The sequence below is a fragment of the Cardiocondyla obscurior genome, linkage group LG19, assembly GCF_019399895.1.
Source record: "Cardiocondyla obscurior isolate alpha-2009 linkage group LG19, Cobs3.1, whole genome shotgun sequence".
Classification (NCBI taxonomy): Eukaryota; Metazoa; Arthropoda; class Insecta; order Hymenoptera; family Formicidae; genus Cardiocondyla; species Cardiocondyla obscurior.
The window spans coordinates 2,333,673-2,349,076 of NC_091882.1; the positions used below are offsets into that span (position 1 = coordinate 2,333,673).

A 15,404-nucleotide genomic window follows, 5' to 3' on the forward strand; every position below is an offset into this window, starting at 1 on the left:
CTTGACCTGACGAGAGAAAGAGAAAGAGAGAGCGCGAGAGAGTAGGCGCGCAATTCCTTACGCATCGTGCCCAAATTAAATTTATCTAAACGCGACTGTCTGCGCTAAATTCGCGGCGAGCACTCGCTTGTCAGGAAATCATCTGTGGTTTTTCATCAAACGGCATGAAAAATTACTGCAGGTCGTATAAATGAAATAATAATTAACGCGACTTGATTAACCTACCTTTCGAAATTTTTCCACAATCCGAGCTTTGAATAATATTTTCCCCTCCCGAATTGTTTTGATGTCTAATTTACGGTCAGTTTCATCAACGTCAATCAATTTTAATTAACCTCAATTCGAGTATTCTTTTTCCACCTTTCGAATACAATTTTGGAGGTGAAAATGAATTCGAAAGAGTCATGTAAGTAGTAGAGCAGATCGTAAGCCGGACTAAAATCCTTTGTAACATCGTAGCTAGGATTTAACGATAGTTCAGTGCTAGTTCGTAACTTTAAACGCGAATCAATCATAGTCACGCACATGTGTTTACTCTTTACTTTAATCATAATCTTTAAATCATACCTTCCGTAAACCAGTGTTCGTTACTGAAACACGTACACTCTCTGCGATGTTTCGCGATAGATTAAAAATTTATTAATTTATTTTTAATAAAAATATTAATTAAATTAATTTTCTTTTCTTTTTCTTTTTGTAAGATTGCTAAGATCTCTTTGCGATCAATTGCGGGGAATCGAAAGTATGTTGCTGCGCGAACACGTACGTCGCAAGATATAAAGAAAGGATAGAAACGGTTGAGTTGAGCGTTATACCCTAGAACAACGTATTCATTTGGCGGAAGTCCAGTCGATGTCTGCACGCTCGGAACGTCCATTACTCCATTAGCGGTTACCGTGTTAACTCTTTATTGCTCTATGAGGCAACGTTCTACGGGCGGAGAAGCGGAGGGATTTAACGTCCACATTTCCCTGAGATTATCGTAAAACCGCTTGGGTATCGGACCGGCCGCAATACTGCAGCAATAACGGATCACGCGCTGGGAATGTGCTCTTACACATCACGCGATTCGCATTATCATATCTGCTGGATATTTCTCTTTTTGTCTTCGAATTTTTTACGGCCGAAAGAAACCTTGATTTGACAAGCCACGATGTCGCTGATAATTTTTCTATTTTTTTTTCTTTTCGATTGTCGAGAATACTTAGTTAAAAATTCGAATAATCAACGGAGAGGATTTTACTTAAAGTGATTAAGTAGAGCTTTCTCTTAATGATTGGGACGGTGCGCGACACGCCTCGGTAATCCGTGACACGGGGCAATTATTTTTCCGATTATCAGATCGCGACACGTGGCCGTTTCCGGCGACGCAATTTCGTGCGCCGTCGAGCTCGGAAAATTTCTTCCCCCGTCGAATATGTTCCTTTCGCTCGCCGCGCTGCGGCATACAGGCAGATCCCGCATTGAGTTTTGCATAATATATGAAGTGATGCATCTTAAGGACGTATAACGGCGGTAACGTTCATGCAAATTTCCATCGCTAAGCGGCGTGGCACGGAATTTCAAATTTTCGCTTTAACGGAATTTTAACCATGAACGTTAATCCCGGCGTTTGTAAAGCGCGGTGGTTTTCAGTATTTAACCGAGCGGTTTACTTAAAAAAAGGAAAAAAAAAAAGAGAAACCAAGATTATACTATAAAATTATGAATTTTATCATTCTTTTCAAATGGGCGTCCGGCATGTAATATGGCATTAAACAAATGTTTTCGCTCACGAGGTACGTGTTGGACGCCTACCATTTTCTGATTTAATTATGAATAATTTAATGCAATCAAAATATAAATACAGGATCTCCGCTCTTTGAGTTAATTATTTAATTACGTCAGCATGCATTTTTTGCGCAGGAAGCTCTTGGAATATTTTATCGAGGTTCTTACTGGCGCTACTTATCGACAATATTTTTATTAACTACATGGTTTTTCATTTTTTAATTTTGTTACAAACGCACCGGGTTTGTCAAACTATTTTGAAGCAGTTAATTTTCTATTTTTTTTTCTTCTTTTTTAATACGTCTTTCAAATTGTCGTCACGATCTTTCGTACTTGGAATACTAAAGGAAACTAAGGTTATCGGCTTGAGAGCTCGTGCAGATTTTAACATTCTCTTGAAGAAATCGTTTTCCTGCCAGTTTTTCTCATCGTCCTCGCTGCTGTATATCTCACGCTTGCACCGTATCGCCGCTAGGGATTCCGATCGGCTTATTTTCCTGGTCTGACGCATGTGGACCGGGATGTCGTTTCTGTTATCCCATCCCACGGATATCCCTTTCCTGTGCTTTTATCTCGCGTGTCCGCACTTTTACCGGCTTTCTCCTCCATTTTTCTCGAGCGCATATAAAGAAATATTTAGATGTCGTACACGACGGCGTTTGTCAACGTGATCAGAAGCAACGTAACTTCCCGTGCTTTCGCGCGGAAAAGAAAGCACGATATTTCCGTCGTAATCGCGTAACTCGTAAAAGGAAGAAAAAAAAAAAAAAATAAAAAAAATAAAAAAAACGAGAGAGAAAAAAAAATAGAATACATTTAAACGCTTTTAACAAGGATCCAAAATTCTATTGTGCAGCTATTAGCGGTCGATATTTGATTAATCCATAGGACGCACTTCGCGATGGATTCTGCCCGCCGCGAAAATTATTCAGTAGCGATATGGATGCGATATGGACTCTTACGAGCCAGTCCGGCGAGCTCGGCGGAATTGGAAATATGGAATCATTACGTAAACACGGGTATTGTTATAGAAGCAAAATGAACAGATGAATAAACAAAGCGAAAGCCATATGCGTGAGCGGCATAATGCAATATTATTTCGCTCTTAACCGCGAAGGAAAAAGTGAAATGTTTAGACAGAAAACGATAAAGCGTGACTCGAAAGAAAAGTCGAATCATCATTGTGCCTAACTATAAATTCTAGACTCGATGGTAAAAGAACAAATAAGAAAAAAAAAAAAAAAAAGCGCGTTACCGTACGCACGCGCTCCCGATGTTATCGAATGCTGATTGACACGTCTTTCCTGCGACGGGCATTTTCTAGACGCGCTTCTCACCTTCCCGTCCTAAGCGATTCGTTTAACGACGGACAAAGGGTCGCAACTATTGTGCTCTCGTTTCCCGTTCAGCGCAGCGGACTAGTAACTAAAATAGAACCTAACCCAAATAAACAGTGACACGCGAGCCTGATGTTATCCCTTAGTAGCCGGGCTCGATCCAACTTCGTTTAGCACGAAAGGACGGCGGGTGGCAACGCTTGCGAATTTACGAAAGCGCAAGTTCTTACGAATGATATTTAAAATAAACTTCCTACCCGTTTCCATTTCGCGGGACTAGCCGATTAACCGGGCGAGCGCAACTCATTTGATATAAATAAGGCAATATAGATATGCGAAAGGGTAAAGTAACAGGTTTCAGTTCAAGAAACGTTTTAATTTCGTGCCGCGGCACCGCTGCACGGGGCGGGCGTGTGTCAGCTTGCCTCCGCTTCCTCAAAGTTATTCGCCCGAGACTTCGTTTCGCTTTGTTATTTTTATTTTCAATCCTACGGTAAATTAAATCCCCTTCGGCAGCGGCCTTATACGTTTTCCTTTATAACGCAATCGTATCTCCCTTACCGGTTAGTTATGTTGATTTTTTATTTATGCCCGATCTTATTTGAACAATCTTCGTCCGCAGATTTACTTTCCGAGATCTCAATGCAGCTTATTTCACGACAAAATAAATGCTTTGTTCGCTTATCTCTGTTCTCTTGGCTACTTGTTTTTTTTTGTTTCTTTTCTTTTTTTTTTTTCTTTCTCCCATTATTGAGACGCCGCGACAGGAGATGCCACACTTATGCTGCTTACAGTATATTTACTGCCAGATCGTAAAGGAAAGGAGAGGAAGGTTTTTCAGACCAATACATCGGCCGGAGCATTTTAGAGACGAGAAGTAGTAAACTCTTTTACGGAAAAGTGTCTCCGATAGTAACGACCACTAAAAAGCGACCATGCCACTTTGCCACGTACGGTTCTGGCAGAGCCAGACTACTCTCCCGTTAACGTTTCTCCAAAGCACACACTGCTTTCGCACGTGTGTCTACTCGAGACAATGTTCCCTCAACTCGCTGGAAATGGAAGGCCTCTCGCCTAGTCTAAGGAAGACGGTATGATCTGCGGAGTTCTCTTTATAACGCCGAGGGGGGAGAAAGATATTTTCGCAATATCACGAAATTGGACTCCGCAGATATCAAACGTCCGATCCTCATTCGTGATAATTTGAATTCCTCTAATTCCTACCATTATATTTAATCTATAATATTCGCAATTTTGTCTCATCGATGAACAACCGCCGCGCGCGCGATCCGGTCGGGAATGGGCGCGTTGTAAAATTTTCCGTGCGATATTATTCACAAGACGACTTGGATGCGATGCAGATGCAATTTTCTCGGAATATAGCGAGCGCGCTCAATCTCGGCGATGAAAAGCCTGCCGGCTTAACTGCACTTCTCCCATCATAAACGTCCGCCGATGCATTCGCCATTTGGCGCATCCGCTACGAGGGCGTCTTCGCGATTCGGCGCGATACGGTTACGGCCGGAGCGCGACGTTAAAACGTGCATGCGCGCCTTTCTTCGTTCGTGAATAGCAAAACGTCTCCCCGTTCGGCGCCGAAAAGAGCGTGACACGCGCGAGCGAGCTTCTCCCGCGCCCGGGAGAGCTTTTCACGTTCCCTCCGAAGTCCTTCTCGAGACGCGCGTGCGGCGAGGCCTTTTCATCGTTATACCCGGAGCTACCACGGTCCTTTCGAATGCAGCTCTCGATTCTCCGATACGAGCAGACAACTTTGCACAATCTGCGAGATTGCGCGCACACGGCGACAGCCAACTTTTCCGCGCGGGGCCCCCGATGTGTTGCGCATAATGCACCGCGCGCGTCCACTTATCTCCGGCTGATCGCCCGTCATGTCGGGAATATAATAATTTCGTATTGCAGGCTTAACGCGTCAAAGTGACGGGCGATGTTGGATAATCGAAACGTTTAATTCGCGCAGTGTGAAATGTGTCACCTCTCTCGGTCTAATCCGTTTCGTTATGAATTCGTCATTAAATCGACATTTTTTTTTTTAATTTTATTTATATTATCATTTATTTTATTTTATTCTATTTTTTTGCGAGGAGATATTTGTAACGCGGATCGAACGGCCAACTCGTCGCGTCACGTCTTTATTATTATCGTTACTTTCGTGTGCAGACCAGCCGTTTTACTATCGTTAACAAGCAGACCGTCGCCGAAAGTTCCTAATTTCCTAATTTAATACAAAGTTAATAAAGCCCCGGGACGCGCGTATTTTCCGATTACTTAACGTTGGGTTACTCGCAAGAACGTATTTTATACACAATGAACTCCGGATCGTAGATCTAACGAGCGCGCGAGTTTACAATCATTCCCTTAATTGAGAAATTCCCAGGTCGTATTTCCGTATATATACGAGTATTATGTGCAAAATAATTTCGTTTCAACAAATAAATATTGAGAATTATATTTTAGAGATTTATTTTACATCAACGTCTGTAATTCAATTTAATACGGAATGACAAAAAAAAAGGAGCACATACATTTTGCAAATGTATTTTAAATGTACTTTTAAATGTACTCTTTATACTAAGTAATAATATATTACATTAAAAAATGTACAGTATTAATGAAGTACAGTCGAGATGCAATGTCAATGAAATCTATGCGGTATTTGTGAGTTTGGAAATTTATCTAATCCTTTTCGAGTTCGGGATTTATCTAATCCCGAAATCGTTTCGAATCTGAAGATGGACGACTGAATAAATAAAGAAACGGAAAAGCGTTCGACGACACTAAATATGTATATGGCGGATATTATTATACTAATTTTTATATCTCATTTTGAGTAATTATTACGAAAATTTAGAATTAACTCCTAACATTTTTTTTATACATGTCAAAAATTGAATATTTCTACAGCGATATACCAGAATTTTGCGAATGCTTTTTGAAAATATAATTTTTAAGTAAAGACTTGTTTTTGAATCAGAGCCTTTTAATACTTTATCGAATTTCAGCTGTTAAAACGTACCAATGAATTTGGCCTTTATTAATAATTTCGTATTTTTCTAATTGCAGATACGAGAATGCGGTGACGTTGAGCGATCGTCTGACCCGAAAATACATATCGTAACGCACACGTATGCAGATTGTCAAGAGAAAAGGAATCATATCTGGTCCACGGCTTTAATTCATATCGATGCAAGACCAACGACTTCGACGTCGGTGCAACGGCAAGAAGCAAATTCGACATATCGGTTGCTAAACGTATCACATCGTTGGGACTCGACGGTCGCAATATATCTCGAGTTACAACATTAATTTCGCACAATTTAGAAAGCTGCTTTATCTCATCTCCCGTGTGATCTATCGCGTCGAGGTAGATTAACCTCGAAGAATAGTCTCGCCGAAACGGACGATAACGCTTGTACTGTAACGGAAAGTTATCGATGTTGCACGTCAGTGGTCGTCAGTCATTTCGATTAAGATAAAGAATCGTTCGCCGGAGCCGAGGGCTTTCGCTGTGAAATTCCTCGCGCGGGCCGCGCGTGAAAGGAACGCGTCTACCGTGGATCTCCTCTCTCCGCCCGAGCGTTTAATTAGCGTCCTCGATCGCGTAGAAAGGAGGAACTAGCGTAAGAGCCCACGGACCTCTCGACGTCACACGGCGAGAGCCGACCGGAGAGAAGTCGAGAAGGGGCCGGGAGGATGTTGCTGAGGTAACACGACATTTCGAGGCCGCACGAGAAGTAACGATAATCGCGGAGCGCGCGGTGAAGGTGTCGATTGCAGCCGGCGCGTAAAGGAAAAGATCGAAAACCGGCGGAAGGATGGGCTTTCCGAGAAGAAGGTCGCTGTGGTTGAAAGTGGCGGTCTTGGCGACCGCCGTGTGGGTGACCGTCTGTTTCCTGCTCTACACGGAGGACCGAGCGGCCGCCGTCGCCGTTCAGGGATTGGCGCCGTCAGGCGTCGCGATGCCCCAGCAAGCGGCGAACGGCTTTGTACCGCCCGCGGCGCCGTTTAGAAAAGAGACTACCGGCAATGTGATCAGCAACAAGGCGAAGATCAATCAGGCCGGCCCGGAGCAAGGTACTTTCAACGATATATAGCGCTTTTATTTCTTACTACTTCCCGTCTTTTTATTTATTCAGTCGATTAAAAAATTTCTTTGGAAATTTGGAATATTGTTAAAAATTATAAGTACAGAAATTAATTTATTTTTTATATAGAAATGTGGTTAAAATTATATTCTTTATTTTTTATTTTTAATATTTTTTTCTCCGAAGCGACGTAGATATATTATGCGAGCTACCACAAATCACGTCTAACAGAAATACGACTTGGTGGGCACTTACACGCGCGTGGGTTAGCTACAAGTTAGATCTTAATAAGCTGATAGATGTCCCTTTCGGAATGCATGGTCCGTGCATGAATCATATCCGAGAATGTTTGATTACCTAGTGAGCCACCTGTGGCTCGATACGTTTTCCAAAAGCGTTTTTCGAGTAAAATAAATGACCGTAAATTTATTGGTATTAATGATCGATTGGAATTCGCTTAATTATTTATAACATTTAAAATTTAACGGCACGCGCGCCGCGTATATCGTTTATGCCTGCGCGTGTCGGTCGCACAAGGGGAAGCCGGAGTAAAGGTAAACCGCGCGGAAAGGTAGAACGTGGAGCGAGGTATGATTGTGCGCGCCAAGGATCTTCAAAGACGAAAGATCCCTCCCGGGTACCGCCACGGGCGCAATAAGGAATCTTTAGTAGTTCATCTGCCGCGTTCACCCTCTTATTGCCAGACGCCAAGTACGAATGGGGCCTTTCATAATGCATGGATCATCCCGGCGATATTGTCGGCGCGCTCCACGTTAGCGAACAACGCGATGCACGCGCGCACCGTAAAGGGAAGTCTGTAAATGTAGATCTTGTATGATGAGCTTAGTCGTCTGGGCTGGTTGATGTCTCTCACGAGCTCGCGTACGCGAGGGAACTTGTCGTGCTCGCGCGCCCGGAATGACGTGTTAATGAATTTAAATACCTCCGCGGGCGTGAACGCGTGCTCCCAGCACCGAGAACAAACGAGACGACTCGCACTCAACTTGCGCGAACCGGAGGGGAAAGAGACCTCTCTCTCCCCGGCGCGGCGGCGGCGGCGGCGATTCTCTCAAGAAAAGCCCGTACCGTAACGGCGACACGGTCGTGATGCACGATGCGAGTTTCACCGCCGAACTTGGCGGCGGCCCGGGTCGCGGCGCTAAAGCAATTTGTCGTCCTCTTTATTGCCGCATCGTACACACCGGAGCCGAACTTTGTCGACCGGGATAAAATTATTTTCAGGACAGGCGGGCGCGCCAGCCAGCCGACCATATCGCCGAGGCGTACTACTCGCCTCGTTGGCCCTTAGCAGCTATGCCGCGGCAATATGGCGCCGGCAAATAAAACCGGAGTTTATGCGAGAAAGCTCTTAGAGAGTGTACCCCGAGACCTCGGTCGGGGGATGTGGATGTGCTGAAAATTCAATTCCCGATGCCCCTTTTTTCTCCGGCGCGCGGCGCGTCGCCGCCGCCGACTCGTTTCTTTTTTGCGCCGCTGACGTTAAGCATCATACTCTAAGCTATTCAGACAAAACGAAGTACGGAACGAGAATTAGCTGAAACTAAGCCGGAACGCTGCGAAATACGAGCTGAGTTCACGAGTTTGAGTTACCGTAATTGCTCCATTTGTTTTTTTTTTTTTATTTTTTCGACGTGTATGTATTTATACGCTGCGATATGTTTGTTAATCTTTAATCAGTATTTTAATTCGTAATTAATATATGTAGTTTACACAATCGCGCCGTTAACATCTTCGAGACTTCGCTAATTTATGATCATCGATGGCTTTTAGATCCTATAGGTGGTGGAGTGCTAGCTATGCCGCGGGAGCCGGATGCTGCAGCACCCGGCGAGATGGGCAGGCCCGTAATATTGCCGACCAATATGTCCGCGCAGACGAAGAAGCTGGTGGACGATGGGTGGCTCAATAATGCGTTTAATCAGTACGTCAGTGATCTAATCTCCGTGCACCGATCCTTGCCCGATCCGCGCGATCAATGGTAAGTCATATCACATAACTCTCGCTTGCATTATTAATTTTATCGACATCACGATATTGTTCTTACAATTTAATATTGTTAATTTCTCTTCGTAATTTTTTTCCCTCGAAAAAAATAAGGGGGATAAAAAATATATGTATCGCAAACTGTTCCGAAAAGGACACGCGATTTATTGCGTTCGGAGACGCGATCGGCGGCTCGTTTATCAACGTGATATTTGCCATCCGAGAAAACGAGAAATATACGCAAAGCGAGCGTAAAAAAGAAAAAGAAAACGGTACGTTTAAACGGAACATCTCTGGAGGGTATGTTATATTCGATGTAGGTAAAAATAAAAAAGGAAAAAAAAAGAAAAAAGATATGGCGAGACATCGTCAAAGTAACAGCCAGCAGCGAAACGCTGATCGAGACAGATAGGCCGCGGTAATGCATCGGAGAATCGCTCCCGTAAATGTCCCATGCCATTTTCCTTTACTGCGGAGATGGCCGCGTCATAATGCGGTGGCCGCCGATAAAATACCGCGGGTTGAATGTCGGAGTGCCGTGACCTAAGTATCCTGATTTTATCTCGCCTTTCTTTCCTCTCGCTTGAGGGGAGATCACACCGACGCGGTAAAACATTTTCGACGTATGTGGAAACGAATCACGGGATTTCGAATCGGTGGCATTTTCTACGAGCGCGTGGGCCAACGAAAAATTCAGATGTGATACGCTTATGAAGTAACAGCTGCCCGGTAAATTATGCAATATCATAAAATTATTTTTTTTTTTTTTCTTTTTTTTTTAAATGGTTGACCCGTTTCTTACATTCATATCTTGTTGACTTCTACAAATAACGTGACCAGACGTTCTCATCTCTCTTTTACTTTGATAAAGACACTAACGTTTGATAAATATAACCTTCTTAAAAATCCATCTTATTGCTTTAAGCGACTGTCGTTTCGTCATACTTTGTCGGTAACCTTTGCTTCGTAAGCTTTTCATAAGTACATCATTTATTTATCGCGATCGTGAAAAATAAAAGGGACTGAAGCTGAAATAGCGTTTATGTCTGCGAATGCGAGAACCGTTTTGCGGCTCCCCCCCAGATATCGAATGCAGCCCGCTAACGAAGGCTTCTGTTAAACGTCGATATAACGTGTACAATCGAGAATTACTTTTCTTCGGTCCCGCACTCCATCGTATTAAAGTGCAATTTATTCAGGTATAACGCGCACGATCATGAGGAATATTAAAAACGGTTTTTTGCGGAGAACGTTTATCCGAGGCAATTCCGCTCCGGGAAGGCTATTCTCGCTCCCTTTCTCTCGCTCCGAGTAAAATACGCAATGCAATGGTTTTGCGAGAAGCATTTCTCGAGTAATATCATAACGCAATGCCTCATGTAATTTGCATCGCGCCATTATTTTAATTACGGCACTAAGTTAAACGCGCTGCTATTATATGTAAACATTTCCCTTGAACGAAGAAGAACAACCCTTGCTAATGTATACGTACGCTTATACGTGCGTCCAAGCTATGCTAATGACCCTCTATTCCGAATTCTTGTTAACGTTGCAAATTATTTTCCGTCTACGTCGCAAATGTAATTTCGCGAAGTGGAGGGGTGGCGTCCGCGCTTCCCTCGTCCGCGCGCAGTACTACGGGTACGTGTTACGTGTTGTTTAATTAATTGCACTGTGCCTAATTTGTTGGGCGAGTTGACCGTAACAGTCTACGGCGAAAAGAGCGCGCGGGCAGCGTAGTTCGGAAATTTAATCATTGGAAAATGCGTTACCGGAAATTAATACATTGTACCGTCGCCGTTCTTACATCACACGGGAATTCCGGTATTTCCCCGTGGAAAGTTTTCAATTATACTAGTTTATTAAAACGAGACGGCTCTCCCTTATTTCTTTTTTTTTTGTCTTTTTTTTATTTTGTTCTTTTTTTTTTTTTTCTTCGATCTCAATTACGTTAAACGTTTCATTCTCGCGAGCAAATATGTTGTTACATTTTAATTATTACTATTAACCCGAGTGGAAATTCATTCTCACCGTTACATAATAATTAACTAGTCTATTCGTGGTTCATCTCGTGGATGTTTAGCAAAACTGTCCACCACTGGACCAGAATCGTAACACTTAAAACGTTTCGTAACGAGGTGGAAAAGTTCTATCGGTACGTGAGAATATGATAAGTTCACCGCTCAGGTATTAGCAAAATTCCCACGTTTCCATAAATATCAAATTTTTTTTTTTACACGTTTCTTATTTATTTCTTAATTTTTTAATCTCGCGAATTTACGTCGAGCAACAGCGGATTGATGATTCCGACGCGATCCGTCGCGTAGATCGTCGTGATTTATTCGGACGAAACCGGGCCGTAAGGTCGTAACCATACAATGCCTGCGGTACGTCCGAAATATGTTTCGCGGTGACCGTAAATTTTCGCTAAAACTTCGCCCTGGCGGCGGCAGCGGCGTCGGGCCGACCGCGGTAGCGAATTAACCCCATGAATATTAATTACAATTTACATGATATTAACCGACATTATCAGGACAGGTGGGCAAACTTCGTGGGTGCCTGTTGTTACTGACATACCGCGAGTCGCGTCCGTAACTAACGGCTTGGATAAAGGTGCTACCACACCGGCGCAGGTGTGCTATACGGCGCGTTCGTGAACAGGTGTCCCTGATTTAGAGTCACGAGGACCGTTCGGCGAGAAAACCCGGTAATTATCACATTGATATCGCAGCTACAATGCCAGGTGATTATCTTTAAGTGGCAAAAACTTGGATAGATAATCGTGATTATATTAAGTATCCTGTTACAGATGAACTTGCGGGGCAATTATTGCCTGTTATTTATAAGGGTACGTTACCACTTTATTAAATTGAATAAAACGTTTACATTTTACGTAGTCGGTTAATTGATCGAAGGTAAAAGGTAGAGAGAGAGAGAGAGAGAGTGAGAGAGAAATAAAAAAATTATCCATTAGCAGAAAAAAAAATAATTGTATATATTGGTAACAGTATTTATTTATACTGAACTCGCGTAGATTATTGGAGACAAAATTTTATATAACTTTACAATGTTTTTATTAAATATTTCCTTTCCAATGAGAGTGACATAAAACACACGACATTTCATAAAAAGTTTTTCTATAAAACAGCGTGTAATTTTTTTTTCACGCTTGTGCTATTTTATTTGTGCCAAAAAAAAAAAAAAAAAAAAAATTAAGTTCAGAAAGTATAGCTTAAACGATGAAAACGAGCTAATTCGGAATTTTATTGAATTAGCGGTCGCAGAGTCGAAATAATTAGCGATTACGATCGCGTTAGTTAACAAAGGTACAACGCGTCGGTGGCTATTAATTAATAATTTAAACACCCGAGGGCGACTGTAATTACCACAGTGGACCAATCATTTAAAGTGGTCGTTATCTCTGCCACGGTACATATTGTTTTTTGAATATTCAATTAAGCAACCTTCAACAGCTTGGTGCGGCTCACTGAATAACGGAGGGTCATCTCCCGTAACGAATGATTTAATTAATTTTACAGTTGATATAACAGAACTGTGGCGCGAAAAGTTTCGACCTTGTAGGCAACTAGGATTATCGGGGACTACACGAAATCGATAAATCATTTGTCAGCGGGATAAACTTCTGTCTGACTAAATTATAATCTGAAAGGGGTAACCGCGGGGGAAGCCAAACCCGCGCGCAGCTGCGCGCAAGATCTTTACTTAATTTTATTATTATTTTAATAACGTACTTTCACGATGAATATTTAATGAAAGAAAAATCTTGGACGCCGTTCAACAAGTCGAAGATTGATTCCTATAGATTTGAAAGTAAACGGAAGGACGATTCGGGGCGAGATCAATGCACCTGTGGCGATAAGAGGTACGAAGGGAGATAAAAGGTCGCTTCTCGCAGTTTTCTTGTCTAACCCGGTGGGTTTCTGGCCCGGCTAGGAGCTCCCGCGGAAATGGAAATTTAAATATGCAAATGGCGAAACGTTCGGTTTAATAAGCTGCTCCTTCAGCGACTGTGAAATTCGCTTGCGAGGACTTTGCTTAATTATCACATTACCAAATACAACGAGGAGCACCCTCGTGTTTCCACTGTTTGGTTTTGTATAAGTTGTTATGTCTGGGAGTCTCTGGTTTTTTTGTTTTTTTTAGGGTCTCGTAACGTTGATTACTTTTAACAGGAAATATCATAGTTGCAATATCTTTATTTTCTAAATTTCTCAAAAATTAAATTATGCGCAATAGTAGCAACAAAGTTGGTATTAAAAAAAGAAATTCTTTTTAGTCTTTTTTTTTTTCTTTTCTTTTTCGAATATAGTATCACGGTGATGTTAATATTAATTTTTCAAAATTCGAAAGTGCATAATTCTCTGAGGAACTACGTGATAACGTGTAAATTATTGCTCGCAGATATTTTACGCCATCTTTCATCTGATTGCAATTAAGATTTAATCCCCTTAATTCTCCGAACAAATTTACGATGAAAATTCGAGTTTTCCACGGTTAATTTCCTACGGGCAAGCTTTCGCGGTCCGTTTCTCATTAATCGAAAAGTTTTCTTGTCTAGGATGTATCTCCTTTCGAAGCGTCGAAAAGGCGAGAGAAAATTGGCAATGTCGTTTTCCTACCTTGGTTAAAAGAACGAAAACGAGTAATAAAAAGCGATACCTAGAGAGAGTTTAACGAGGATATATGAAGCGGTATGGTTCCGCCAGCAATTTCTTGGAGAAAGCTCACACCGCTGAAGCTGGCAGCGTCTATTATGCCGTTTATTGAAGAACATTAATCGACACATCGCGCGCAGTTTAATAAAATATTTCGAATAAAATATACGCAGTTACACGCGATTTTTACCCCGAAGAACTTCGCGAGCAAAATTAATTTTTTTTTCCCCCTGGCTTTATTCATCGGTTCCGATTGAACGATTGTTACTATAAAATTTTTAATCCCTCGGCGTTGTCAAAATTCCGTTAAAATATATTACATTTCTCGTTTTATATCATTGACACAATGATGGACGCGTGGATTTCTGTAGGATCGATTTTCAGATTTGGTACATACGTGGCGATTGCCGCCGATCAATAGCCACCTCTTTTTACACCGTTTTTTTTTTTTTTTACTCTCTCTCTCTCTCCTCTTTCTCCGTCTGAAAAAAGACCAGGCAAACACGTCGTAATGCGATTCTCCGGCGACCCCGTCGACCACGTAGGTGGGAACGTGTGCAAGGGGGGTAATGAAAAAATATGTGTCGGATCCGGCTGGTTTCGCCGCTTGATTTCCGTATTCGCCTAGCGGGTTAACGCGAGGCGCCAATATTTTTCAATTACGAGTCGGCCCGGCTTTATTTAGTTTGCCTACCATCTCGCGCGCGCCGCGCACCCTTTCCCGCACTTAGATTAGATTAGGCGCGTGTTTCCGAACGCGCCGTGGCTTTCGCTGGGCGATACGAGCGCGGCGAACGGAACGGACGGGGCCGCGATTGATTATTCTACCATTATCGCAGATATAGAATCGATTTTCGGTGGACGTTCGGATAACGCCCGAGAAAACGATCCCGTTAGCTTTCGCCCGTTCGTCAGATCGACAAACAATGGCCACTCCCCGTATTTGTTTTATTTCCGCCGATACGCTCCGGTGATCCGCGCAACTGTTAATCCGCAATAATACCACGTGGTATCTTTAATGATATCCCCGGGTTACCAATTATACTTCGGTACGCGAGGACTAGAATTATATTTGTCTACGATTGCCTACTTCGCAGCAGATTTATCTCGTAAGCGTATTTTTCGAGCGAGAAATAATTTTCACGGAATACTTTAAACGTGAATTTAATTTAAAAATAATTCCACGGACGGACGAGACATCAGTCTGTCGTTTTTCGAATAATAGAAACAGCTAAATAATAATTCCGATAAATAAAAGTTCAAATCGTTCACTCTCCGGCGTGGAAGTGGAATAAAGTTTACAACCTATTTCCATAAAAATTGCGCCTGTAACGAGACATATAAGAAAGCCAACGTTTATACGGGATCGTCTTTATATCGTCGGTTCAGGGCTCGTTTCGAAACATAAAACAGCGTGGAAGAATAGGAAAATAAAAAAAAAAAAAAAAAGTTTTATTAATATGTCAAAAAAAAACATTCTTCTAATTCAATTTAGAAAGATACTAGTATCTGTT

At 42.3% G+C, this 15,404-nt stretch overlaps 1 protein-coding gene and 1 long non-coding RNA gene across 4 annotated transcripts in view; one reads left to right on the forward strand and one right to left on the reverse strand.

The window, feature by feature from the left end:
• The window catches only part of Pgant9 (polypeptide N-acetylgalactosaminyltransferase 9), a 182,612-nt gene that overhangs the window by 111,998 nt on the left and 55,210 nt on the right, over positions 1–15,404 (forward strand). For all 3 annotated transcript variants that reach the window (XM_070669301.1, XM_070669300.1, XM_070669299.1), the window contains exons 3-4: positions 6,189–7,199; positions 9,002–9,209. In XM_070669301.1, the coding sequence (XP_070525402.1) occupies positions 6,941–7,199; positions 9,002–9,209 (467 nt within the window). In that variant the 5' untranslated portion in view covers positions 6,189–6,940. The remainder of the gene's footprint in view (positions 1–6,188; positions 7,200–9,001; positions 9,210–15,404) is intronic.
• Positions 1–15,404, reverse strand: part of LOC139109895 (uncharacterized) — a 49,113-nt gene that overhangs the window by 16,332 nt on the left and 17,377 nt on the right. The gene's annotated exons all lie outside the window — the stretch shown is intronic.